This window comes from Podarcis gaigeae, assembly GCF_964106915.1.
Source record: "Podarcis gaigeae genome assembly, chromosome: 6".
Classification (NCBI taxonomy): Eukaryota; Metazoa; Chordata; class Lepidosauria; order Squamata; family Lacertidae; genus Podarcis; species Podarcis gaigeae.
Window position 1 is genome coordinate 33,457,917 of NC_139682.1, and position 27,955 is coordinate 33,485,871.

The 27,955-nt window shown below is 44.4% G+C and overlaps 1 protein-coding gene across 2 annotated transcripts; it reads left to right on the plus strand.

The window, feature by feature from the left end:
• LAD1 (ladinin 1) lies at positions 1–27,376 on the plus strand. 2 transcript variants are annotated; one of them, XR_014566141.1, is made up of 11 exons: positions 1–555; positions 15,226–15,369; positions 16,313–16,895; positions 18,396–18,545; positions 19,346–19,389; positions 20,761–20,833; positions 23,087–23,221; positions 24,074–24,163; positions 24,873–24,966; positions 26,061–26,619; positions 27,001–27,376. XR_014566141.1 is itself a non-coding variant. In XM_083746608.1 (10 exons), the coding sequence occupies exons 1-9, from the start codon at positions 518–520 to the stop codon at positions 24,936–24,938; spliced, it is 1,323 nt and encodes a 440-aa protein (XP_083602734.1). In that variant the 5' UTR covers positions 97–517; the 3' UTR covers positions 24,939–24,966; positions 26,061–27,376. The 2 variants fall into 2 exon arrangements, 1 of the variants encoding a protein (XP_083602734.1); XM_083746608.1 differs by having other exon boundaries at positions 97–555; positions 26,061–27,376.
• The last annotated feature ends 579 nt before the right edge of the window (positions 27,377–27,955 follow it).

A 27,955-nucleotide genomic window follows, 5' to 3' on the forward strand; every position in this document is an offset into this window, starting at 1 on the left:
TTCTCTGCCTGCACAGCCGTGGAGAAACCGGAGGCAGAGTCGGAGAGGCAGGAAAAACTGGTTCTGAGCAGGGAGTTGCCCCCGAAAACCCAGGGCGCCTTGGCCCTAGCGTGGAGCTGAATTCAAACTCTTCCCCAGCCCGGGCAACCAAAGAATGGCTGCCTTTGTGCGCAGGCTGGGTCACGTCCCACCCTCGCAGGGTGCCTTTTGCAAGGTGCTGCTAATAGACAAATTACAGCTCCCAGCCTGTCAAGGTAGATAACAGCACCATGTGATGCAGGCGGCCCGGCAGTCGACGGGTGGCACCGCAGGGGAAAGGTGCGCAGCGCAGCGCGGAGGAGGCAGGAAGGGGACGGGCGAGCGCAGCGGGACTCTCCGCCTCGTGAGAACCGGGGTGCTCTTCTTCCCGGAGGATCTCGCTCCTGCCTTGATGCCCCGGGAAGTTTTGCAAGCGCCTTGGAAAGAATAAGAAGCGAGCAGCCACCGCCACTGGCCAAGCCCAGCGGAGGAGATCAGCATGGCTTTCGGCAGAAAGAACTGGTCTGCGCTTTCCAGGTGGGTGCTGCTTTCTCCTTGAGCCGGAATCCCCCCGGGTTGGGAAGGAAGGAATGAAGGTGGGGTCTTGGACAGCCAGAGAGGAGGAGGAGGAGGAGGAGGGGCAGGGGGCAGGCAGAGTTTCTTTGGGATCCTGCCAGGGAGAGGGCAGCGGGGAAATCCTCTGGGCTGTAAGGATTCCGAGGGAAGAAGAGCAAAACTTGCGCATGGATGTCCTTGGAGGCGGATGGTCCCTTGGCGCAGGTTAGAATTAGTTGATGAGTAGCCCCTTTAATATACAAACGGAGCTTCACATTTTCTCTTCGCCGGAGGCCAGTGTGGGGTGGAAACTTGTGCTTCTTGAGGCGGACTCGCATCTCTGCCCGAGCGCACAGGGCTGGGTGGTTTCGCTGCAGGCGATTGCTGGATTGGCCACGGATTGTGGGAACTGACTCCACGGCGAAGTTGGGTTAGGGTGGAAGCGAGGCTGCACATTCGGAGTTGGTTAATCCCTTAGAATCCAACCATTAGGTGAAGGGATTTTAAACATGTTGGTTGACTAAAAAGATGTTCCCTGCCAGATTATGATGATGATGACTATCATCATTATTATTATTATTATTATTATTATTATTATTATTATTCTCCAGACAGCGACTAGCATTTTAACGAAACATTCTCTCCTGTGCGTGAGAAAGTGGGGTTACCCTTTCTAGGTTGATGCCTGCTGAGAAAGACAGAATAGCTCAGCTGGTTAGAGCATGGTGCTGATAATGCCAAGGTTGCAGGTTCGATCCTGATAAGGGACATCTCCCTTTAGAACTTTTCACCACCCATCCATCAGATACTATAGTATAGAGATTTAAATGATTGATTGCCTAAAACTCATGCAATGAATGGACTAATGTTTCATTGTTTGGGTGAGTGTCCCAGTTTGAAATGAGGAGAGTACGAAAGCTGTATCTTTGGTGTTAAATCTCTGAACTTGATGTTGCAGCTATCAGGTAGCGAGCATGCATATGTCACCCCAGTCCTCAGTGGTTGCTTGAATGTGTGAACTGACTCCACTAAAAAAACCACAATTGTCTTGATTTAATTCGCTAAAATGGATCTGTTTAATAGCTGGGATAGTTCATTCACACATTCAGCCTATGACTTCATATTACAGTGGTCAAGTGATAATCATAGTTGTGTGAACTAGAACCAGATTTTATGCAGGGCTGCACAGCCATTCCAAGCCATGACACATTATTCAGGGTCACAATTCAGCTTTCATCACAAGTTGGCCAAAGGAAGCAGGGTGCAACCCAACCGGTATGTCTAAGCATTACTTGCAATGCGGAGGATGAACCTCTTAGATTTATTGATGCTGCTCTTTGGGGTGGCAAAATAATATGGGCCAGTTCCACTCTTTCTCCCATTTTGCAGTTGAGACTATGGGATAGCAACCTGCCCAGGGCCACTTAAGGCAGGACCACAAGGGAGCGTCTTCCTGTCTCTTGTCTTCAGTGTTTAACTGCCAAGCTGGAAGTTTGAGTGAAGACCCTCCCCTCCCCTCCCCTCTCCTGCTCCACTCCAATAAAATATAACGTGGCATCATGGACAGCCCTTTGCCAACATCACATTGTGGATTGTTCAGGTAACACATCACATTTGAGCTGAGCTTTTGCCTTTTCTCTGTGGTGATGATCAAATGAGCAGATCTGGTTCCCAAGGAAAGTACCTTGCAGCACACGCCTAGTGAGCTAATAATCAAAGTAAGATTTGATTCCTGGGCTAAGTCCAGCAATTGGCTTCGTTGGCTTTTGCAGTGGGGCAGAGGAACTCCCAAGAACCACCCTCAGAGAAAAGTACAACCAAACCAAACAAACAAAGCTGTTTTTGAAAGCTACAGGCCCATTGATTGCGAGTTTTTAAGTCAGTTGGCAACCTGATCTAACTGATCAATTGATCATAATAGCTCAGTGGCAGCTGGAGATTATTTGGGGAAGGTTAATGATTTCCCTTGACCGAATACTACGAGGGGGAGAAATTTGCTTCAGTTTGTAATTAAAAACGAGCTTACCTAATTTTCACTTTCCAAAACAATGTGTGAACTGAACATAGAGATCTTTCAAAATTCACACATCTCTGAATTTTGCAATGTAGTTTTCTGGCCAAGTAATGTGTACAAAAATTAGTAGGCTAAAGTGTGTATAAAAGTGCAAATATTCTTGAAAGTGTAAAAAAAAATGCTTTATTTTAGGTAAAGTTGCTTTGCAAAAGTGAGTTTATTAGGCAAAACTGCGTACAAAAATGTGTGTATCAGGAGAAATTCACGCTAAGATACTGCTGAGTTTTCATGAGGACTTCACAAACTGATGTGGAAAGTGGAGAACTGTGTGTAAGGTTGGGAAAATGAGAAACGGAAAGAAATTGAAATTGACAGATTCATCCATTCCCAACTACAAGACTTCCTGCACTCTTTGGAAAATCATTTTGCTATCTGAATGAATAAAGGTAAAGGTAAAGGGACCCCTGACCTTTAGGTCCAGTCATGGCCGACTCTGGGGTTGCAGCGCTCATCTCGCTTTATTGGCCAAGGGAGCCGGCGTACAGTTTCCGGGTCATGTGGCCAGGATGACTAAGCCGCTTCTGGTGAACCAGAGCAGTGCACGGAAATGCCGTTTACCTTCCCGCCAGAGCGGTACCTATTTATCTACTTGCACTTTGAGGTGCTTTCGAACTGCTAGGTTGGCAGGAGCAGGGACTGAGCAACGGGAGCTCACCCCTCACGGGGATTCGAACTGCTGACCTTCTGATTGGCAAGTCCTAGGCTCTGTGGTTTAATACACACACACATTTGGATCCATCTCTCAACTGGCTTTTAGTCTTGGAAGGGCTTTTCCCCCAAAGGTAGCACAGTAATATTACAAATACATATAGACAGACAAACTGATATGGGCTAGAGTTGGGCCATGATTAGACCATGGTCCTGTTTTGAACCTCCAGCCTTTCTTTTGGGGACTGCCACAAGAGCCTTCTGAATCAGACTAAAGGCCCAACTTGTCCAAGACTAGCTAATGTGGTGCCCTCCAAAGGTCGCTGGACTCCAACTCCCATCAGTCCCAGTCAACCAGCATGGTTAGGAATGAAGGCAGCTGTAGTCCAATGGTCGCCAGAGCATGAGACTATTAATCTCATGGTCACAGGTTTGAGACCCATGTTGGGCAGGAGATTCCTGCATTGCAGGGGGGTAGGACTAGATGATGCTCCTAGTCCCTTCCAACTCTGCAATTACATGATATGATAACATCTGGAAAGCACCATGTTGGCTATCTCTGATCTGGTCTAACATCCTTTTTCCCAGAACATCAAGCCAGATGCCTCCAAACTGAGCATTAAGGCAACAGCTCTCCCCTGTTGTTGCTACCAACTGGCTGGTGTTGCAGGTTCCCATAAACTGCAAGACAAGAAAATTTCAGAGTCCTCCACCTGCTCTATAACATTTTTTTGGCACTTGGCAATGATTGCTCATCCCAGATACAAATTGTCCACGACAATGTCAGCGGAACTGAACGCCCTTGTCTAAATGGAACACCTATGGTTAAGATCTAATTAAAAATCCATGTTTTTAAATTGGTAGTTAAGGAAGTCATTGTTATTCTCCCAATAATTAGAGTGATTAATGTTTCCCAGCCCTATTGAGAATGCATTCATTGGTGTGTCATGAAAATGGATGATGCTGTCATAGCCGCATGGATCACGGATCTCCCCAACCAGTTTGCATGGTGTATTTCCCCCTCTTCCTGTGTTATAATCCTCATTCCAGAAGTGCTGCAGGTAGGGAAGGAAACTTAAGGAAGGATGTGAAAACAATCACGTGATATATTTGGTGTGGGATCTTATGTACGATACCAGATTATGAATACAGTAGAACCTGTTTTGCTCTGATATCTTAGGAATATAACATTTGCGCCTCACAGAGATGTGTCTACATATACTGATGGTGGAAAGAAAGCCTAAAGATATGAAGTCCTGGAGGACATTGTACCTGCTACAGAGTTATCCTCATCTTGGAGGTCTGAGTGTATTGTAGCAACTACTTGATAATCACTTGACTCCAGCAGATCCCTGAGGCTGGCACTGATGTGCAACCCTTAGCTCTGGTTTCTAGTATGGAGCCAGGGTGCTTCTGAATGGTAGGGATAAATTTTTAGGATCCAGTAGCCTTGGTGAGAAAGAGGTCGCCTGCAGTTGTTGTTCACACATTTGGCTTTTTATAAAAAGGGTGGAAAGAGGTCAAGTGTAAATTGATGTGAGTTGGCACAAACTGTACATAAGAATCACAAATTGCCAAATTTACATGGTCTCCATAGACCAGGCATAGGCAATCTTGGCCCTCCACATGTTTTGGGACTACAACTCCCATAATCTCTGACCACCGGTCCTGTTAACTAGGGATGATGGGAGTTGTAGTCCCAAAACATCTGGAGGGCCAAGTTTCCCTATGCCTGCCGTAGACCCACTAGAAAGTAATGAGCTGGCCATTCCTCAGTGACTATAAAGGAGGCGGGATTCCCATTTGGTGGATGTTTCACTTAAGACAGAAATGTTGGAGCAAATGCATAACTTGTGAACAGGATATTTTCTCTGAATCTGAAGCTTTGATACTTGTTCCCATGTTTGTGACTTTTCCTCTCACAAGCATGTGGTTTATGAGCATCAAAGAATACAGCTGCATCCCAAAAGTTCATTTCCTCTGATTGAGAGATTGGTTTTTGAATGGATTATATACCGTAACTGAAATTGTGTGGCTCTTACGTGTGCAAAATTCAACCATTTGAAAATCTCTAGTTTAGTTCAGTCTTGTCCTGCCTGGAGTCTTGTCTCCTGGAGCCTGGAGATGTTGCTGGATTCCAAGTCCCATCAGCCCTAGCCAGCATGACTAATGATCAGGGCTGATGAGAGTTGTAGTCAGTTAGGGTTAATTTAATAAGAACTGGCAGAATGCATCTGAAGTTTCTAGTTCTATTCAATGACAAGGATTTAGGCACTTCGTCATTGAAGTGGATGGACTTGCAGTGCTTAATTTTGACTGAATTCTGCCCAGTGATATTAAAATATATCCAAAATTCCATCCTTTAAGTCTTTGTGCACACTAAGTTTACAGGTGATAATCACAGGTCTTGAGCATACCATGCATGATGAAGTGAGTTGGAGAGAGGTCCAGTGATGATTTCTCCCTAATTCTAGTCTGATGGAAGTGAGAGCATTTGTCATGTCCTTGTTATTCATCCATCACATCTCTGATTATGGCACAATATGACAACCTAAATTAAGAGTCGGGATTCATGTGACAATCTTAAGGATGTTATCTACTCATCTGTCTGCCCCAAAATTCTAGCTTCCCCAGAGTTCCACACCTTCTTGTTTCTTGTTGCTGGTGAGATGCCAAGGAGTGATGTAACGTCAAGCCTGGCGGAATTTCAATTAAGTGATGACCTAGACTACCCCCATCTTTTGGGAGTTTCACATGTAATCACAACGTTTGTATTATCTACACATAGGGCAGGGCAACCTGATGGGTGGGATGAGTTAGAACCCCGTGTATATTGCCCAAGTGAGTAGACTAGATGCTAACAACGACATGAGCTGAGGATGGGATAGAAATAACACAGAAAGATAGGCAGTGTGTTGGACTAAGGCCTGGGAGGCTGGGGTCCTAGTCCCCCTTCAGCCATGAAGCTCACAGGTGACCTTAGGCCAGTCACTGCCTCTCAGCCTAACCTACCTCACAGGGTTGTTGTTAAGATATCTGGGGAGAGGGGAGAACCATGTATGCCCCCTTGAGCTTCTTGGAGGAAAGGTGGAATATAAATGTATTAATAAATCATAGAATTATAGAGTTGTAAGGGACCCTGAGGGCCATTCTAGTCCAACTCCCGGCAGTGCAGGAATAGAAATAAATTTTCCCGTGGAGTGATCAAAGTTATTTGTGTTGTTTAAGTGTTAGTTTTGTTTTGAATAATGCAAACATAACAAGGGCAAAGGGGGTAGGTACGAGGAGAACAGGTTATAGCTCACAAAGGAAAAATGGAGAAGGGGTATTTAAGTGCTGTCAAGATGATGAGTGTTTAAGGAGGGCAGCTACATGTGTATGTAACTCTTTTGGCGTGTGCTGTTCAGATGTCAAAGAAGTGTCTATGTAATGATCCTGGCTGAACTCCTATAAAATGAAAACCGGGGATTCCAGAAGATTAAGTGACCTCAAACTTGAACCGACAAAAGAAAAATGACAAAATTGGCAATGATGGAACCTGAGCGCAAAGGTAGCTTCAGTGGGACATGCACGGTAATCTCAACAAGAACAACTTGAAAGACAGGGAGTTTGAGGGGAGACCACAGGAGAAATCTCAGATCCTGCTGCTGTGTATATAAAGGACACCTTGGGCACTAGGTGGTCTGTATGTAACTGGGCCGGGGGAGGCGGGAGCAGTGTCTTCTCAGCTTCCTTCCTCTTATATTTGTGATAAAGGAAAGGAAGAGCCGTGCATTGTCTGGCTTCAAAACAGGAAGGAGAAAAGATACTTTGGAAGACTAAGTCTTGTTCCTGGAGTGGTTAATATGTGCCTGATTTCCTGTTGCATCTTGCTTTCTTTTGGTATCTTGTTTTGACAATGGTTGCAAACACATTTTTGACAGGAAAGCCCTTCCTTAGCTCTTTAGTTCTTGGTAATGCATTCCAATTGCTCAAACTCACACAGCCAATTATGAGTTTCCTGTCCAGCATTGGTTACATCTTCTGATTTATTAACAAACACATCTGTGAACCAGTCAAAAAGCTTAATATAAATCTAGGGGTTCCCCATGTCCTTTAACACATATTTTCCTGTTACAGATAGGTAGCCGTGTTGGTCTGCCATAGTCAAAACAAAAAAAATTCCTTCCAGTAGCACCTTAAAGACCAACTAAGTCAGTTCTTGGTATGAGCTTTCGTGTGCATGCACACTTCTTCAGATACACTGGAACAGAAGTTTCCAGACCCTTCTATATAGTGAGAAGGTGGGGAGGGGTATTACTCAGAAGGGTGGTGGGAATGGGTGATTGGCAGATAGCTGTGATGAGCCTGTTGACGACTCTTAACGACTGCAATAGGTCTTACAGGAAGAAGCAAGGGGTGAAAAGGTGAAAAATGGCTTTGTCATGTATAATGAGATAAGAATCCAAGGTCTTTGTTCAGGCCAGGTTTCTCCATGGTTTTAAGTTTGGTGATAAGTTGTAATTCAGCAGCTTCTCTTTCCAGTCTATTTCTGAAATTCCTTTGTAGTAAAACAGCTACTTTGAGATCTTGTATAGAATGTCTTGGGAGATTGAAGTGTTCTCCTACTGGTTTCTCTGTCTTGTGATTCCTGATGTCCGATTTATGTCCATTTATTCTTTGGCGTAAGGTCTGGCCTGTTTGTCCAATATAGAGAGCTGAAGGACACTGTTGGCATTTGACGGCATACACAATGTTAGACGATGAGCAATTAAATAGTCCCGAGATGGTATGTGTGATGTTGTTGGGGCCAGTAATGGTGTTGTCCGGGTGTATGTGGCAGCAAAGTTGGCATCTGGGTTTATTGCAGGCTCTGGTGCCAGTGTCCGTGTTAGGTCTGGTTGTAGTAACCCACAATAATACTACAACCAGACCTAACATTATTGAGGAAAGAATACACACAAACACACACACACAGTTTTGCAAAATGTAGATTGATCCAGAATGTGCAAATCAGGCTAGTTTGCTTATAAATGCAGACCCAATGAAATTCTCAAGCATCCCTACTCCAAGACCAGGCTAACTTTAACAACATCACACATACCAATCAGGCTCCCGGAGGAAGTTAATCAGCCTATTAGGCTGGTAGGATCGTAGAATGCAACAACTCATTCGCCTGCAGGAAAAGACCAATCAGGCTCCAGCAGGGAAGCTGAATCAGCCAATCAGATGGGACTCATTGTGCAAATAATGTATATAAAGGCCTGAGGTTTTGGGGAAAATTCAATCACTGTTTTACAAGCTGCAATAAAGAGCATGAAATCACTGCAGGACTTTGAGTATATTTCAATATGTGAGTGGGTTTTATTCAGATATTGGCAGGAGCTGGTGCTGAAAGTCAGTGATGTGGTTGGTTAGGTGATTGGAGAGCCACATTGGCTACCCACAAATTTGTTGGATTCCTATCAACCCAAGTCAGTATGAGCAATGGCCAGGAATTATGGGAGTTGTAGTCCAGCAGCAACTGGAAGACATCATATTGGTTATCCCTATTCTAGGTTCTGGAATGAAAGTTTTACAGAGTCCCTTCCCTTTAGATGGCAATGTCTATTACTTCACCTATTTCAAAATGTGGTGAGCCCCTCCCTTCCCCATTCACACCAGTGCCACTGCCATTCCTGCTGAGTGCGGCCAAGGATTTCTTCCCCAAAGTCCTACCTGAGTGAGAGTTAGTGTCATGAAGTAGGGAACTGAATTTGATTTAAGATTCTACTTTTGCCAGGCTGTCACTCTACCTTGGCCAGGTCACTTGTCTCAAGCTGTAGTTCCCCCTGGGACAAAAATGGGAATTCTAGGAGGAAGGATTCAGCTAATGAGCCCTACAAGTGGAAGTACTAGCACCATGGGGCTTTCTCCCATTTCATTCAATGCCCCTTTAGTGCTATGTTGCATTCCTTCCAATGGCTGTCGGGTGGAATTCAGTGTAGCATCAGGTAGGATGTGCATGACCGGAATGAGGTCACCCATATAACAAGACTTCCCCTTGCATGTCTTCTCCATCCCTAAACATGTTCTGGGTTTCCTCTAATCCTGCAGAGCAGATTTAGGGTGCCCAGGGGGACCCAAGGTGGGAAGTTTCAATTGCATGAGTCAAGGCTCATTCAACAACTTAGCTGAAACTGGTCTATTGTCTCTAGATTGTTGCCTGAGCTAGCACAATAAAGATAGCAAAGGGAATTTCCTTTTTTGAAGTGTTTTATGATAAGTGGCAATATTTAAATCTTTTATTTTTTAAATATTATATTAATTGTATATCACTTTTCAGTATTACAAAGTCATTTTCTTCACTTTTAAAAATATGAAGTTAAATAAGAGCTTTCATTGATATAACTATCCATTTATATATCTGACTAATAACTTTCTTAGGTAGTTAAGGCTAGGAAATTGTGGCATTAGATTTAGATGCACTATCACTGAATACACACTGCAAAGAGAACCAGGTTATTCAGGTCTAGTTATCTAGGTTATCCAGACCAACCACATATTTTTTTTATAGTTTAGTCAATCACTTTGATATAGTATATCTTGATTTCAGCAAAGCATTTGGCAAGGACTACCATGGTATCCTTGTTGATGTGATAGTGAAATGTGGACTGGGCAATACTTCTGTTAGAGCTTCCTATTATTAAGATCATCTGCTTCAAGAGTTCCAAAATCTGCTGGCTGGGACTAGCAGTGTAGCTAGCCGCTCGGGTGCCTGGTGTGGCAGGTGCGTCCACTGGCTGGGACTGTTGCTCTAGAGAGAAACCTAGAAGCAATGGGTGAAAATTGCAAGGATATAGATTTGGGCAAAATGTTAGGAAAAACTTTGGAAGAGGTGAGATTGGCAAAATGCCACCACTGTGTCAGCTCTTCCCATGTGGAACTCCCTTCCTTGCATTTGCCTTTAATCTGTTTCTCCTCCACTTCTGCCCCAAATGTTCCATCACTATCCACTGCATCTTCACAGCAGCACTTCTGCAGAACTGTAGGCTGGGAATTAAAGATGAGAGGTGAATATTTGCCTGAAGCCACAAGTGAGACCATGGCTTAATAAGTCTTTGATCTTTGGACCACACAGGATTATGATATATTAACTCATAATGATGTAACTGTTTGCTTATGATATTACAGATTCCCCATATGCAGTTTAATTTGGCAAATTTGCCTTGGCAACAATACAGGCTAGACATTCTCATAGTTTCATTCCAGTACTTGTTTTCCTTGGTAAACAAATACCTGTACGATTTGTAATAATATCGGGAGAGCTGTGAATCGTTCTCTTAGTGAGCAGATGACTTGCATATTAAGGCAGCAAGATCAGGATCTACTAGGAACCTGTCCTGCACAAACCTCATTGAAATGAATTATTATTGGCGGATTGGGACTGAAGCTGCAAAGACTTGTGCGTTCCTGAGGTCATGATCAGATATACAGATGTAAACCTCTGGAGAGTGAATATGCTGCAAAAACGCTTGTGAAGTGGTTTTGCAATGTTTTTAAAATCATTAGCAAGGATTTCCTAATCACCAGGCAGTTGTGCAAAGAGAAATAGGAAAACCTCTGCTGGATTTGATAAAAAGTGAGGTTGTATGGAACATTTTCACTTTCCCAAAGTCCACCTCTGGTGACCATGAAACAAAATTGCTCTTTGGCAGTTCAGTTTGGACATGTGAGGGCAAAAATATGCAAAAGGATGAGCTCTGCTCCCAGCCTCACTGGACATCTCCCCCCCCCACCCCCAATCACTGACCTTAGTGTGTTTAGCACCAAGCTCTGAACAGTTTTCTTGCTGTTGTTACCTGATGAACCTGACAAGTTCAATGGGCCCAGATAAACTAAATTTCCTGATGGCAAGGAAGCTTGCAAGCTCTTTCAGGGAAACATGCTTGCAACCCACCTTCTCTCTCTCTCTCTCTCTCTCTCTCTCTCTCTCTCTCTCTTGATGGTGAAACATTTATTCATTAAAACAAAAACAAAAAACCCCCCTTGGCTGCCATGTTGTAGGGAGGGTGAGAGGTGGGTGCCCAGTCCACAGTGACTGAAAGTCAGTGCAGGTATCATGGTGTGCCAGGTTTTTGTTACTTCAGCCATTATACCTCGTGGAGGAGTCTGCTGCTGCCCTCTGTGAGGCGCAGCCCTAGATGACTGTTGGTGGTGGCCCAGAAACAGCCTGCCTGGACCGAGTTTGCAGCCCTCCAAGCCAATCTGGCCTTGTCTGAGCTGTGCCATGTTGCCTTGCCAGGCAGAGTAGCTGGGCACAAAAACATACTTGTAGAAGAAGACACAAAAATATGCATGCTGATTTGCAAGTGTGGATGTGAACGTAGAAACAATGACTTACAAACTATGAAGTAGATCTCATCCTAGTGGAGACGACACCTCATCTGTCTTGCCATGGCAAAAGAAAACAGCTAATAATAATAATAATAATAATAATAATAATAATAATAATAATATTTATTGCAAACTGCCTTCTGACCTTATGAAGTTTGAGAGTGGAGGGGGCATGTCAATAAAGCTGAGGGTGTGGCGGATGCGTGCACCCCATCTCTCTACACACCTTTGCCTTCACATCTCCGGGCTAAACACCTGAAGTTGCCTTCATTTTCATTGCAAAAGAACAACGTTTTCCCATGTTGTCATTCTTGTGGATGGGGCTCAGAAGCCTTTGATGGAGGATGCTGATGAACCGCATTGTTATAGTGGAATGTGTCTGCCAGCCAACTTTCAGGCTTGCCTATGGCAGAACTGCAACTGAGCAGACTGCAGACGAAAACCCTCCTCCGGCTGGGTTCCCCTGCGGTCCCAACAGGAATGCTTCAGTGCAGGATGATCGATCCTGCTCCACGCGAGCAGAAGCTGTTGCTGGACTGTCAGTGTATGGAATGGATGTAGTACTAATGTGCTATCTGTTTCAGCATGTATTCCTCTTTCAGAATCAATGCAGGTGTTGGTAACATAAAACATTTACTGCATAAAGCAATCTGGCAAAGCTTTCATACATGGGCCTAGGGCAGGATTTCTGACTGAGTGCTGGACTGTGCTTAAGGCAGGTGCCTTCAGGAAGTATGGTCTATGACTCCCCTAAGGAGCATGACCAGGGATAATGCTAGAAGCAGTCCAGCAACACTTAGCTTAAAGGAACAGTACAGTCGTTCCTTGGTTGTCGAACAGCTTAGTTGTTGAACATTTCGGCTCCCAAACGTCGAAAACCCAGAAGTGAGTGTTCCTGTTTTCAAATGTTTTTTGGAAGCCAAACATCTGATGCAGCTTCCATGGCTTCTGATGGAGTGTGGGAAGCTCCTGCAGCCAGTTGGAAGCTGTGCCTTGGTTTTTGAACGGTTCCGGGAATCGAAGGGATTCCCGGAATGGATTAAGTTCGACAGCTAAGGTACAACTGCACACAGTTAATTCACTTCTTCCTCCTCCTCTTCTTACTCTTCCTTAAAAAAAGAGAGAGAAAAACTCAGATTGTAGAAGAGGGTGGGGCTCTCTTGTTATGATCTAAGAACAACAGAAGGGAAGGGTCTATGAGTCATGAATGGAACAGAAGTTGATGTGTACTCCAAGCAGATTGCTGCCATTTCTGGTTTCATTCCTGGCTGCAGGCAGGCAGCTTGCTGCTCCAATAGGATTTTAAAAATTCAGTGCAAAGGTTTAAACACTCTTCTTTTTCTTTCCTCTTTGTCCCCTCCCCCCGCTTATTCCCCACTTCCCCATTTGTATGGCCCTCTCACAAGAGTGGAAAACAACACAGCGTAACTTTTTATTGAAAGTAAAAAAAATGCAGTGGAATCCATGGCACAATAATGATTAACCAGCATCCTGTGATAGCAGGAGTGGCAGCTTTCTTGAATGCCAGGGGGCTGGGCACGCCAGTGCCACAGTCGATAGCTGGAGCCTTTTCAGTCGCAGGAGTTTCAGCAATGCCCACCAAAACAAGTTGAAATCTTGGGTGCTTCCGCACAGAGATCTGTGCTCATGAAAGCCTGTACACAACCTGTTCTGATGCATCTGCCTCTCCACAGCTGTCTGGAGAACAGAGCTGTGCCCAGGAGATGTGGAAATCTGGAGATATAATGTAGACATGAGAAATCTGGTACCACATCATATCACAGTTTCCCTGGAACTGGTTTCCCACCCCCACCCAGTTGTGTGCTAAGGCACAAAGAAGGAGAGCAAGAAATGTTCACTGATGCATCCCCCCGCCGTCCCCTGATCTGTGCCCACATCCCAGCAGCTCTGTAGGAACACCCCATTTTTGCAGAGAGTCTTGGTGAAAAGGGGACATTCTGTTGACAAGGCTGGATTAGGATCTCCTGCCCCTTGGAGCATGCTGCTCAAGGTGGGTTGCCTCAGGTTGCCTCACTGCTAGGGCAGCAAGCTATTTTAGGGAATGCAGGGCAGACCACTTGTCACACCTTCCTTTTTTCTTTTTCCCAGACAAAATAAAATTTTATTAGACAAAAATAAATACAATGAAGAAGGCTCTGCCAAATGTTGATAAACTCCTAGTTCCAATATGAGACTCTCTAAAAATGATGAGCAGGAGGATGACATGTTTGTTTAATTGATTTGGAGAAGAAAGCAGGGTAGGATTTCTCTGGCTAATCATTGTCATGTATTGTTACACTACTAGATAAAAACACTTCTCTGAAAATAAGTTTTCTATTGATCCCGCCCCCGCCCCCCCCGTTTTGATTATTTATTTATTTGAGTTCAGGATTTTTACATACCTTATAGTATCTTCTTCCAATTTTAAAATTTCCCATACAATTTTTCCCTTTCCCTCCCCCCCTTGTCACACCTTTCTAGCCCCTTTCCACTCCTCAGTATTTGCCGTCTGAGGCAGCTGCCTCACACTGCCTCATAGTAGGTCTGAGTCCTGTCTCCATGTAACCACACCATCTCAGAATACATATAAAGTATGTGGTACAGCAAAGACAACCATGTTTCATGTGTGTTTGTCATGTGAAATTTTAAAAACCAATCTTGAGTAAGAAAAGAGAGGTTTATATATATAATTATTGTCCTTAGCTACATATATTTAATATATACTGTATTTAAAACTGCCTTTAAGGGTAAAAGGCCATCTCAAAAAAATAAAACAATTAGAAGACACTGAGCACAACTAATTAAAACAGCAGCATTAAAAAGGTTCAGAAAATAAAATTAAAAATTCAGTAACAGGTGCATTTAATTATTATTATTTATTAAATTTGTATCCCACCCTCTCAGGGCAGTTCACAGGATAGTTAAATGTAGATTGGAGAATCCAGGCCTTTAGGCCTGATAAGGGAGGGAGCTAAACACACTTCTAGGGCTAGAGTCACCCCAGAAAAGTCCCTGTGTCTCATGCACAACAAACTGATGGAACTTTTTGGCAGATCCTTAATTCAGGCCTCTATTGCCAGTCTTGGCAGGTCCATAAAGGTGTAAAGTGGCTTTTCCAATAACCTGGTTCTGTACCATTTAAGGCTTCCAATGCAACAACCAGCAGTTTAAACTGGGCCCAGAGATGCACTGTGCAAATGGATCAGGATGAATGTGCAATGAAAAGCTTGTCTGAAAGAAACCTAGAAGACAGTTCTGCAAAGGCAGAATAAAAGCAAAATTCTCAGAAGCCAGAAAAAATAACAAGTCACTGTCAGCGTGCCATTGGTCAAATGCTGCACTACAAAACTTAGTCTTAAGAGAAGGCCTAGGATGAGCCAGGTGGTCCTCTCCAAGGAGGACATTGCAGAACTGTGATGCCATAGCCAAGAAAGCTCTTCCCTGTACGCACAGCTACAGTAGCTCTGGAGACTATGGGCATTATCCATCTAGCTCATTCCATCAGTGCAAGGATTTCTGAGTCAGCAGCAGCTGAATAATGCTTATTTCTCTCTCATTCCTCCTTTCCCTTCCAGCCTGGCCCAGCAATGGAGTACTGAGGATGAGGAAGAGCAGGAGAGGGAGCGCAGGCGGAGGCACAGGCAGCTGAGCTCCACCATCGAAGTGAAGGAGGAGACCCCCAACACAGTGCAGAATGCGACCAGCCGAACACCAAATAGGTATATGTTTGCTGGGAAGGGAAAACAAAGCTCTCAAGGCTCTGAAGGCTGTTGCTTGGTACCGCAAGGGAAAATGTACAAGGTGTGAACGGAAAGTTTGGTGAATGGTCACAGAAATCAGACAGCGAGAAATATTCAAACATACATGCCTTACAGGCCTTTAAAGTAGGTCCTCTCTGATAAAATGCACCATTGACAATGTTCGTAGAACTGTTGGAAACTTCTGGAGAAGTCCTCTTTTCGTACTGCTTTCAGTTCCCCCATCGCAGCAGCTTGGAAGCATGAAATGTTGGGAAATCTGTGCCCTTTCAGTGCGGATATCAGTTTTGGAAAAAGAAAGAAATCCAGTGGGGCCAGATCGGCAGACTATGGAGGGTGGGACAACTCAGTAACCTCAGTAATGATTTCACACGGAATATGCAATTCTTTTGTCATCTTTCGGACGGACAAACGCCAACCCCGCATCAATAACTCAAGAATGTTGACATTTGCTGCTGTTCTGCTCTTCAACAGTCTGCCAGACTGAGGGTTGTCTTCAATGGTTTGCCGCCCTTCATGGAAATGCTTAAACCACTGTCTTTCGAGATACAGCTTCATCTCCATACACAACTGTGAGCATTTTGTAGCTTTCCAATGCCGATTGTGTGTTCGAATATTTCTCGCTGTCTGATTTCTGTGACTATTCACCGAACTTTCAGGTCACACCTTGTATATGACTCTGCACGGTTATGCAGAGGTTGAAACAACTTCTGACTGTGGGGCCTGAACCAAATTCCACTGATTCCAAGTCTGGTGAAATCTTTTGGTTTGCTTTAGTTTGGGTTTGGGGAAGGCGAGGAAGAACAGGATCAGGGAAGTCTTGCGGGCGCCATTGGGCACCCATGTCAGCTCCTGTGCTCTAAAGGGAACTTTTGAGAGCTTTCTCTCTCTTTTTTCATTGTAGGTTCCGGGGCTCCTTGGAAGTAAAGCCGTCCAGGCAGGAGAACTCAAAGCCGGCAAAGGACAGGACACTGGAAGAGGTAATAAATAAGCCAGAGGACAGAGTAAGGAGGAGAGTGGAGATGTTCAATAATGTGAAGCAGGAGAAAAAGGAGACAGTGCCTGCCAGGAAATGGAAAGAGGAGGCTGCTGAAAAGAAAGCTAAGCCTTCTTCAGAACCACCCCAGGAGAAGAAGGAACCCACGGTGGAAAAATGTGAAAGCCTGACTCAGCAAAAGGAGCCTGACAAAGAAAACCATCGAAACCTGAGTGAGGAAAAGAAGGTGAGAAGCTCAGAGAAACAGGAAAACTTAGATCAGGACCCCAAGAAGGACCTCAAAGTTGATGAGGATTCAGTCTTCAGTGAGGAGCAGAAGGCACTGAAGGAGCACAAGTCTCAGCGACCGGCCGCAGTCCAGAATGAGGTGGCCACACAGCAGCCTCTGCGAGCTTCTTGGGAGCGTAGGAGCATCAGCCGGCTTGAGGTGAAGATTAACCCCAGGGTCAGGAGCTTCACAGAAGTGGCTCCAGCTGCCTCTGGGACACAGGTACTCAGTCTTGGAATTTTAGAGGGAAGAAATGGAAGCCAAAGGGCTGGAAGGGAAAGGCAGTAGATGTGCATTGGGTATCAGTGCAAGTCAGAGGTAGAGTGAACTGGAGTCTCCACAGTTGTCAGCATCATTCAGCACTGGGATTGAGAAGCCAGTTGGTGAGAGCACAGTTCTGGTAACACCAGGCTTCAGGTTCGATTACCGTATGGGACGGCTGCATATTCCTGCATTGCAGGGGGTTGGACTAGATGATCCTCAGGGTCCCTTCCAAAGCTATGATTCTATGAGAAATAAGGATTAAATAAACTGAAAGGAAGGAACTCTGATGGAGTGAAAGAATGGGACATCATCAGCCGTTGTGGGCTAGGTAAATTGAGGATGGGACTTCAGGTTGTTCATCTGTGCTATAAATAAAGTCTATCTTACATTATTTTATTTGTTCACATATACACATAAATAATAATAATAATAATAATAATAATAATAATAATAATAATAATAATATTTGTACCCCGCCCATCTGGCTGGGTTTCCCTAGTCACAGTGGGTGGTTCCCAAAATAATAATAATAATAATAATAATAATAATAATAATAATGTGATAAATAAAGTGACATCAAACATTAAAAATGTCCCTAAACAGGGCTGCCTTCAGATGTCTTCTGAATGTCAGGTAGTTGTTTATCTATTTGACATCTGATGGGAGGGTGTTCGACAGGGCAAGCACCACTACCGAGAAGGCCCTCTGCCTGGTTCCCTGCAGCTTTGCTTCTCACAATGAGGGAACCGCCAGAAGGCCCTCAGCGCTGGACCTCAGCATCCGGGCAGAATGATGGGGGTGGAGACGCTCCTTCACGTATACTGGACTGAGGCCGTTTAGGGCTCCAACACTTTGAATTGTGCCCGGAAACGTACTGGAAGCCAATGTAGGTCTTTCAAGACCAGTGTTATGTGGTCTCGGCGGCCGCCCCCAATCACCAGTCTGGCTGCTGCATTCTGGATTAGTTGTAGTTTCCGGGTCACCTTCAAAGGTAGCCCCATGTAGAGCACATTGCAGTAGTCCAAGCAGGTGATAACTAGAGCATGCACCACTCTGGCGAGACAGTGTAGACCAACATTCAGTCCAAAAAAATGCCTCCCAAAACACTGATTAACTTTTAATTATCCATATAAAATAAAACATTAAAGCTATTTTAAAATTTAACATCAACTCCCCCCAAACCTATCTTTAAAGCCAGCATAAACTGCTTCCCAGTAGCCCAGCAAACACCATCAAACACAGTAACATCTACTTCACCAGCTCCCAAATGTCACAGTCAACCGATAAGTCTTCAAGGCTTGTTATGAAAATGGAAGGATGGCATTTGCTGGATCTCACTCCTAACTGAATTCCATAATTGAGGGGCCACTTCAGAGAAGTGTCCCTGCCATTATCGTATCAGCCCAGAGTTTTCTCTCAATCCACCCAATGGTTTCTTGACTCATATTTGTTTTCCAGGCAGCAGAAAGAATTAGGCTCAAAATAGAAGAAGCTGCAAGCTCTCCCTCTGCTCAGGATGGATCTGAGGCTCCCTTACTAACCTCTCAACCTCGGATTACCTACAGTAGTTCATTCAAACGAGTCAGCCCAAGGACAATCTCATTCCGGGTAGGTATTCATGATCAAGGCAGGAAAATACACCTCCTTTGAAAAGGACAAGAGACCACTTTGTGCATTATTCAGATTACTGGGACTCTATATACAAGGCGTGTCCAAAGTCCATTTCAGGGGCCTAATCTGGCCCACCAGATTTAATGTGCCCCCCTGGCAGTATGTAAAAAGGTAAAGGGACCCCTGACCATTAGGTCCAGTCGTGACCTACTCTGGGGTTGCGGTGCTCATCTCGCTTTACTGGCTGAGGGAGCCAGCGTACAGCTTCCGGGTCATGTGGCCAGCATGACTAAGCCACTTCTGGTGAACCAGAGCAGCACACGGAAACGCCATTTACCTTCCCGCCGGAGCGGTACCTATTGATCTACTTGCACTTTGACGTGCTTTTGAACTGCTAGGTTGGCAGGAGCAGGGACCGAGCAACAGGAGCTCACCCCGTTGCGGGGATTCGAACCGCTGACCTTCTGATCAGCAAGCCCTAGGCCCTCTGGCAGTATATGTCCTGGGTTAAAATCCTAAAAAAAGCTCAGCAACTTTGGTCGGCCCTCACGCATGTTCACTTCATCAAATCTGGCCCTCCTTGAAAAAAGTTGGGGCAGCAGGGGATATGTGGCTAGCCCACTCCCCATGTCCCTTGGCTAATTCAATTGCTCAGAGTCGGCCTGCTTAGCTGATCATGCCCAGCCTTAACCGTCCACATTGGAAGGGTATCTTCTTGGCAGGTTGAGTCTAGCAGTTCAATTTCTTCCCTTGTGGCAAAGACCACCATTAATCACCACCAATTATTGTGTCTCTAGGTTGTCCCCAGGAAAGAGAAACAAGATGATACATTAAGCAGAAGGTAAGTGGGTATCAGGCTCAGCTAATTCTTTAGATTTGTCAAGATGCTCAGGGCACTTAGGGCTTCCGAGCTTTTGTTAGATTTCTTTCTTGTGGACCTTTGAAATATTTATTGAATTTGTTTGAGTTCTGCATAGAAAACATTAGACTGGGGGGCTGGAGAGTAGAATGCTTTTCTAGCTGTGAAAGGCTGCATGCACACAATTCACCTGGAGCAAATTTTAAGCACATGACTTCCTCAAAAGAATCTTGGGAGCTGTAGTTTGTTTAAGGATGCTGGGAATTGTAGCTCTGTGGTGGGTAAGCTACAGTTCCCATGAGTCTTTGGGGAGGTCATGTGCTTTGAATATCTGAGGTGGTATTCAACTAAGTTATACACAGAGCAGACCCATTAAAAGCAATTGACTCAACTTAATCATATTCACTCATTTTGATAGCTCTACTCTGAATATAACTTAGTTAAAGACCATTCACAGTGTGTATGCAAATCAAATCCTTGAGTACAAAGTCAATGCACTTCCTGTATCCATAAGTGTTTCTTGCTATAAAAAGAGACAAAAGTACAAAAAGAAAAGAATTAAAATAAATATTGCAGCATTTTTATTTTTTTTAAAGAGAGATGAGTGAGCCATCAAATTCCATTGGTAGCAGAAAGCTTGTCATGTTTTTGTATGTAGGAGGAGATACCCTTCTTGATTTGTGGACCTACCAAACGAATTCTTTGCTGTACATTCTTTCAGTTGCATAAATCCACTGCTAAGTGCAGGAAGATCTATTTTGTAAAGCTGCATTTCTCACTGTAAAAACAGTTGCATCCCAGACATGGTCTTGATGTGAACGAAATCTTTGAGTTTGATCAGCAGTGGTTAGAATTCACAGTATGAAAATGTTTAAGGTACATTGCTATTTCTAATTCCAACTGGATATTTAAAAACAGGAGCCGGGAAGGGCAAAAATAGTTGTTTCTGCTTTCTAGAATAAGGGAGCTTTTGAAAAGATTTTGTTTTTAGTACGAGCAGTAGGTAATGTGCTAGCTATGGAGGCTGTGTTTTGGAATTTAAGAAGGGCGGGGGGGAGATGCCGTGGTATTAATTTAGGGAGTGTTAATTTATTGCCCTCATTTTTTTTTAAATGCCCAATTTATTTTTTTCTTCGCAACTTACATTTCAAATAAAAAAATGTTCAAGACTTAGTTTTCAGACGTTTCAAATTTGCATTAAATTTAATTTTAGCTTTACAATGGACTCCAGAGCATTGATGCCAACTTATTAGGCTCCAGTGACCTTTCACTTGGGGAATGAATATCACTGTTCCTTACAGGATCTTGGAAGGTTTTTGGTCATACCCTGTGTTATTTGCTCTTTTCCACTAGTGCCAGCATGAGGCTCCCAGCAAGCACTGCTAAGCTGGAGGAGAAGCTGGAGAAATATACTTCTGCTGTGCAGGTAAATATTGGAACAAGCTGTGATCATGATCTACGGCAAGGGAGGCTAAACATTTTCAGGCCATGGGCTACATTGGCTCAAGGCTAACCCTCTGGGGGCAACATGTCAATGTGGCTGTGACCAAAGTTATAAAATAATAATAATAGTAATAATAATTTTTAAAATTTATTTCCCGCCCTGCCCAGCTGAAGCGGGCTCAGAGCGGCTAACAACAATAAAAGTAACATAGTTTACATAAAATCACAATCAATTCATTAAAATTCATTCTAAAATCTATTCAAAATCAAATTAATGGCAACCATTGGGCTAGAGCCTCTTACCACCTCTTCTTTATTAATTTCCCATTAATTAATTCATGATTGATTTTATTTGATTCAATAAATATGCCCTGCCCCACTTTCACTCTCTGAAATATACTCGGCTGCATTCTGAATCCTATTGTTCTAGGACCAATCAGACTGTTGCCTTGTGGATCCTATTCCACTCAGTACATAACACTCTCACATTCCTTATTAATTTCCACCATCAACAGCTTACTGTTTTCTTATTTCTTATGATTTCTTTCTTTACAAATTCTTTATTTAATCTGCCTCAATAAATATATCTTGGAAGTACATTCAGTGATGAACACAATAGGCTGCACTCACAGAAGTTCCCCAAAACAGGAAAAATCTGTGAAGGGACCAAGGACAGGTTGAGTGAAGGGGGAGAGACAGAGACTCCTTGGCTGCAAAGGAAGGAGGCAGCATGGGAAATGGGTGGGAGGGGGGAAAGAGAAAGAGACTGGCTCAAGGTCATCCAGTGTGCTCCATGGCTGAGTAGGGGTTTGGATTCTGTCTCTCAGGCCCCAGTACAATACTCTAACCATGACACAATCATGTCATCCCTGACCATTTGCCATGCTAGTTTGGGGGGTATGCTAGTGAGTGATTGGTGCTGTTCAAATGTGGAAATATTCCTTTGTTAATATTTCTACCAGATGCTCAGTACTGCAGAGGTGTAAAAATCATTCTCATTATTGCTGGTGAGTGCTTCATAAAGTACAAGCATGGAAAATGTCCTAGTCAGCTTGCATGGCAGGTAGGAAGGTGACAAAATGTCTTGGGCCAGCCCTGACCATCACTAATGAGTGTTCTGGAGTGCTCAACAGCACCACCTGCTGCTCAGGAATAGATATATAATAGAATCACAGAATTGTAGAGTTGGAAGGGACCCTGAGAGCAGGGGTCAGCAAACTTTTTCAGCAGGGGGCCGGTCCACTGTCCCTCAGACCTTGTGGGGGGCCGGACTATATTTTGAAGGGGGAAAAAACCCCGAATCCCTATGCCCCACAAATCACCCAGAGATGCCTTTTAAATAAAAGCACACATTCTACTCATGTAAAAACATCAGGCAGGCCCCACAAATAACCCAGAGATGCATTTTAAATAAAATGGCACATTCCACTCATGTAAAAGCACACTGATCCCAGACCATCCATGGGCCAGATTTAGAAGGCGATTGGGCCGGATCCAGCACTCAGGCATGGATAGGCAAACTATCTAGTCCAGTGGTTCTCAACCTGTGGGTTCCCAGATGTTGTTGGACTACAACTCCCATCATCCCTGAGCTCTGGCCTTGCTAGCTAGGGGTGATGGGAGTTGTAGTTCAACATCTGGGGACCCACAGGTTGAGAAAGGCTGATCTAGTCCAACCCTCTGCAATGTGGGAATCTCAGCTAAAGCATCCATGGCAGATGGCCATCCAACCTCTGTTTAAAAATCTCCAATGACGGAGAATCCAGATGCTGTGGAAAATACAGTACAAAAGCCAAGTTGTTGGGGGACTTGGAAGGCCACCAGAAATCCATATGGCCCATGGGCTGTGGCTTAGGCACCCTGGCCTATGACTTCTTTGTACTATGCGCCCATCCTCTGGATAGGCCATGGGCATGAGTAATTACTAAGCTCTTGAATGATGTGAAAGGGACTCTGGTATGGACATTCAAGAAGCTTTGGCTTGATTTACATCTGAATCAAAAGGCCAAGGGATAATCACACAGGTATCCAAAATGTATCTCTGAGGAAGAGAGGACCATGAATAAAGTTAATAAAAACCAACCCAAACTTCTTTTGGCGGGGGGCGGGGGGAGCAAAAGAATAGCCAGTGAAAGAGAGGAAGATGCTTCTCTGCCAGGCATTGATTAAGCAGAAGAAGAGGTTTTTTCTTGAAATTTGAACTTCTCATTTTGCCTGTCTGTCTTCTTGACCCTAGAGAGCAGGGTCAATTAAATTACCTCCATCTACTCGGAGAAACTTCCATCCGCCTTCAGAGGGTGTGGCCAGCAAGCGCAGCATCTTTGAAGCAACTGTCCCCATCCGGGCTGAGACGACCACCCCTGTGCGGAAGGTAAGGTCTAAGTGCAGTCAGGATCATCAAGCTAAAAGGGATTTGGATACCCAGAAAAAGGCAGTGGGGAGTGTTTAACAGGAGGAAGATGGCACCACCAAGCCCACAGCCACATCTGCACCATACCTTCAAAGCACTATTATATCACTTTGAGTCATGGCTTCTCCTAAAGAATCCAGTGGGAACTGTAGTCTGTTTAGGGAGCTGAGGTTTGTTAGGAGACCCTTGAAAAACTGCAGTTCCCAGGATCCTTTGGGGAATGCCATGACTCCTAAAGTCAACTAAGACTTTTTTAAATGCATGATGTGAATGTAGCCATGATGAAAGTTGCCAGTCAGTGTAGACAATCCTGCGATCCGACCTGTTGAAGGACCGACGATTTGACTAAGTATAAGGCAGCTGCCTATTTCCCTATGATCCTAATTAATTAGGGCCCCATCTTCCTTCCTTCCTTCCTTCCTTCCTTCCTTCCTTCCTTCCTTCCTTCCTTCCTTTCTGTTCTCACATTTCTCCTGCCTTTTTTTCTGCCATGGAATCCAAGGCAGCATAGACATGGTTCTTAGACAGTCTCCCATCTGGGTGCAACATGACCCAGACCTGCTTAGCATTTGCAAGGTGTGGCCTCATGTGCTTTTCAGGCCATACCCTGGGATATGCCATGCAAGTCTCTGTACCATTCACCTCTGTAGCAGGGCCACATGCTCTTTTTGCTCTGCTTGCCCATGCTGGAAACTCTTGTCTGCCCCTCCTGTCATACCACAGCGAGGATGCTCCAACATAGGAAAGGCAGTGATAAGTGACTTGCTTTTCCCCACTCTGCAGTTCTGCACTCTCTATTCTTTTGTTATTTAGGAGAGTTTGAAGATCCCTGGAGGCGTCACATCTCGCATCAATCTCTGGATCAGTCGAACTCAGGAGCCCAGCAAGGATGAAGGAACCAAGGTATGATCTGTCTCAGTGGCGTAGCGTGGGGGGTGCAGGAGGGGCCGGCCGCACCGGCCGCAACATCTGGGGGTTAGGGTTAGGGGCGCAAATCCACGGGTTAGGGGGCGCAAATTACTTGCCTTGCCCCGGGTGCTGACAACCCACCCTACGCCACTGATCTGTCTCATGAAAACACTTGGGTTTAACAATCAAGAAGAGGCAAATTGCTTGTGTACAGTCCTGCTCAGCTACAGCCATAACCCATAAGCAAGGCAGGAGGACCCTCTTAGTGCTTATTTGGTTCAGGAACTTGAGTTGCCTTCTTTAGTTTCACTTTTGGGATTGTCAAGGGCTGCTTCCTTAGGATCGGTCAATTCACTAGTTTCTTGTGCCATTCCAGTCCAAATACTGCTCTCGTCTGCATTTTGTTATCTGCTACAGGAGATGAAAAATTGTTCAAAGGGCTGCCATAATCACATCACTCTAGAAACAGCACAATGACCACAAATCTGCTCCTGGAAACAGGTGTATTTGTGATAATGTTAGAAGTGCATCTAAACAGGAAAAGGCATGCGTGGTGGGTCCATTTTTTCCTGGAACCATGTGCATCTGCTTGGAGCTGCTCTCCCTTTCCAAACTCTGTATCTAGCTTAGCCCACCAAATCTTAGGTAGCCACATGTCTCTGTGGGGAGTCGTTTGAAGAGCCTGTGACTTGTCTTCCTGCAGGACATTCAGAAAATTGAGAACAGTGCGGAGTGGAGTCAGTTGGAGAAAGGGCCTAATAATTCCTGAAGGAAAACCAGTGCAAGGGCAAACGGAGGTCAGTCCTGAGGACACAAAATGACTTGATCTGATCCTAATGGGTGTCAAAACCACTTTGATTGCAAAGCGAATTCAGTTGAACTGGGTAGACTTCATCATGTGGGCAAATGATAATGCAAGTAGCAAGCTCAATAGATCCACTAACACAATCATTTCCTCTTGAACAATGGAATTTTCCTCCCTCTCCCTGCATACCCTTGAACCCTCTCCACATCTATGCCAGATCCTAGACGTGCAGCTAATTGTCCTTGCACTTGCAAATGGAATGCTGTTTGGTGGAATGCTGCCCTTAGGGCTATACCGATATTCAACTAACCTTTACTCAGAGTGAACCCATTTAAATGAATGGCCATGACTAACTTAGATTCATTCACTTCAGTGGGTCTGTTCTTAGTAAAAGCTAATTGAATACAACCCACTGCTTCCAGGTGCACTGGCACAAAATCCCCCTCATCTTCAATGTGCTACTGCCATCTTGCTGATAATGGAAATAGCAAGAGTAAGATTTAGTCTGGATGCTTTATGAAGTGATTGTATATGGATCCACTACAAAGACCACTTTGCCCATTTGGAAGGTTAAGACTGGGGCCATAATGTTAAAGGTCCAAAATAGGCATGGAATAGGACGAGCTGAAATAGCATCTGGCCAATGGATCAGAGCATGGGTTTCCTCAGAGTTATAACACTGCAAATTTGTAACCCCAGAGAGAGAAACCAGAAATGTGTTCTCATGATCTTTGGTGATAGGTGGCCCAAATGAGTTAACATTTGCACAATATATAGTGGTTAAAATGTCAGATTAGGACCTGGGAAACCCAGATTCAAATCCCACCTCAGCCATGAAGCTCACTGGACGACCTGTGGTCTATCTAGCTCCTTGGAGCTGAGATATACATTTAATTAATAATAATTTGGAGGGTGTATTTAATGAAATTGTATTCCCCCCCGGATATTTATTGAAGAAGTCTACATGCTAATATTGTAGGATATATGCAAACTGGTGCCCAAGGCTTGGATTCAAAGTCCAGTTCACCCTTCTTTCTCCCTTGCAGCAAGCTCTGCACTAGCCTAATGCTTCCTTTTATCTTGCAGGTGTCACTGAACAAGCTGCTCTGGGGACAACATTATCTCCATTTAAATCAAGGACCTGGACCACTTGAAATTACCCTGCATTCCTTGGTTTCAGACTGTTCCACAAGGCCATTTGCCTGCCAAAGAGTATCTATCAGTCAAGCTGCCTATGGTGCCTTTTCATGGATGGGGTTTCTTGGTGACTTAAAAAATGCTTCTAATTGGTGGATGGGAAAGATGGCGATTATGACATGGAAACTATATTACCCACGATCCACTTCTGTTCCTTTCCACTCCTGTATCTTCTAGCCCCCAAATAGCAAATACATGTGGCCTATTCTCTGGATTTTCCTTCAGTTTTGTATCTGCCATAACAATAGGGTTCACCATGTAACTCATGTACCCTGCAGTGACTGCATAGAGTTAGTATATCTACTTGCCACCAGTTACGCCACCACACGGCTGGATCTTAAGAACATAAGAGGAGCGCTCCTGGATTAGACTGAAAGCCTGTCTGGCCCATCATTCTGTTCTCACACTGGCCAACCAGAAGTCTCTCGGAAGCCCATGAGCAGGAAATGTGCCCAATAGCTGCCTCCTACTTGTATTCCCTAGCAACTCGCATTCAGAGACATTCTGCCTCTGACACTGGAGGTAACATATAGCCATCATGACTGGTAGCCAGTGGTGATGATGTCACTGGGATGAAAGAGGCTGATTCAAAGGGGGAGAATTTGTGAGAAAACTGCAACTGGTCAGGGCTGTTCTCAATGGAGATTTCTGGTATCTGAGATAGGGTGATGGGCTACCTGTGTGTGGTGGCAGAAGGGTGCAGGATGCCTCAAAATGTGTGTGTGTGTGGGGGGGGCTTCTTGCTACAGCAGCCCTGCCAACCCTGTGCAAAGAATTGCTAAGAAGTCATCCTGACAAAATATCAAAGGGTGTATGTGTTATCATGCAGTATGGATATGTTCTTAAAACCGATGGAACAAATCTGTTGTATCTCAAGGCTCAATGTTTCCATTTGTACTTAGAGTGAAATCTTGTGCATTGCTACTTAGAAGCAAGCTCCACTGATTTTGGTGGGATTTACTCCTAGGTAGGTGTGCTTAGGACTGGAGCCTAAGTCATGGCAAACTTTAGCTGGATCAGGGGCCATAGGTTCTCGTGTGAACCCTGCCCATAACAGCTTATGCCAGTGACTTAAAAATCAAACCAGTTTGAGCAGAAAGTTTTTTATTTTTAGTATATATTGACTTATGAACACCTAACTCTAGATTCACTGGTGATTTTGGCTCTTGCTGTATTTCATAATAAATTTCACTTTGGTTCCAGTACTTCCTGTCTTTGGCTCTTCTTAAATTGATTCTTGGCTGTGAAAAACTGCGCTGGGCTGAAGATCCATTTTGCCCGTTTCCAACAATGGCTGTCCAGATGTCTCTAAGACAGCAACAAACTGGACCCAAAGGCAATAGCACTTCCCCACTTCTGTACCCTCAGAATCTAGTGCATTCAGATCTATACTGTTTCTAAAAACAAAGTTTCTATTTAGCTACCATAGCTAAATCCATACTTCTGTTTCTGCCACAATTTTTAAGCACAGATCTATGACTTGTGGGCACAGGTCTGTGCTTTTTTTGGGAGGGGTCCCTGTTTCACCACGTTCCCCAGGAAAACCCACTGTTGATCACTGAATTGGAACAAACATCAACCCACAGAAAGCCGATTGACACTTGTTCTGATTCAGCGGCAAACAGGATGTTTTCCTGAGGAAAGCAGTGGGGCAAAGAAAAAACCTGCCCAGACTTATGCCTAGAAATTGTGGCATAGATGGAAGTGTGTATGAGCCCCAATAGCCTTGACAGACTACCCATGTTAATCTATTTTCTAAGCCTGTTGTTAAACCACTCTAAGCC

Bases quoted from the DNA above. Each gene is read 5' to 3' on its own strand.
- LAD1 (XM_083746608.1), top strand. From the start codon at position 518: ATGGCTTTCGGCAGAAAGAACTGGTCTGCGCTTTCCAG. The intron at 556-15,225 runs GTGGGTGCTGCT...TTTCCCTTCCAG, and splicing joins AACTGGTCTGCGCTTTCCAG to CCTGGCCCAGCAATGGAGTA. The intron at 20,834-23,086 runs GTAAATATTGGA...TCTTGACCCTAG, and splicing joins AATATACTTCTGCTGTGCAG to AGAGCAGGGTCAATTAAATT.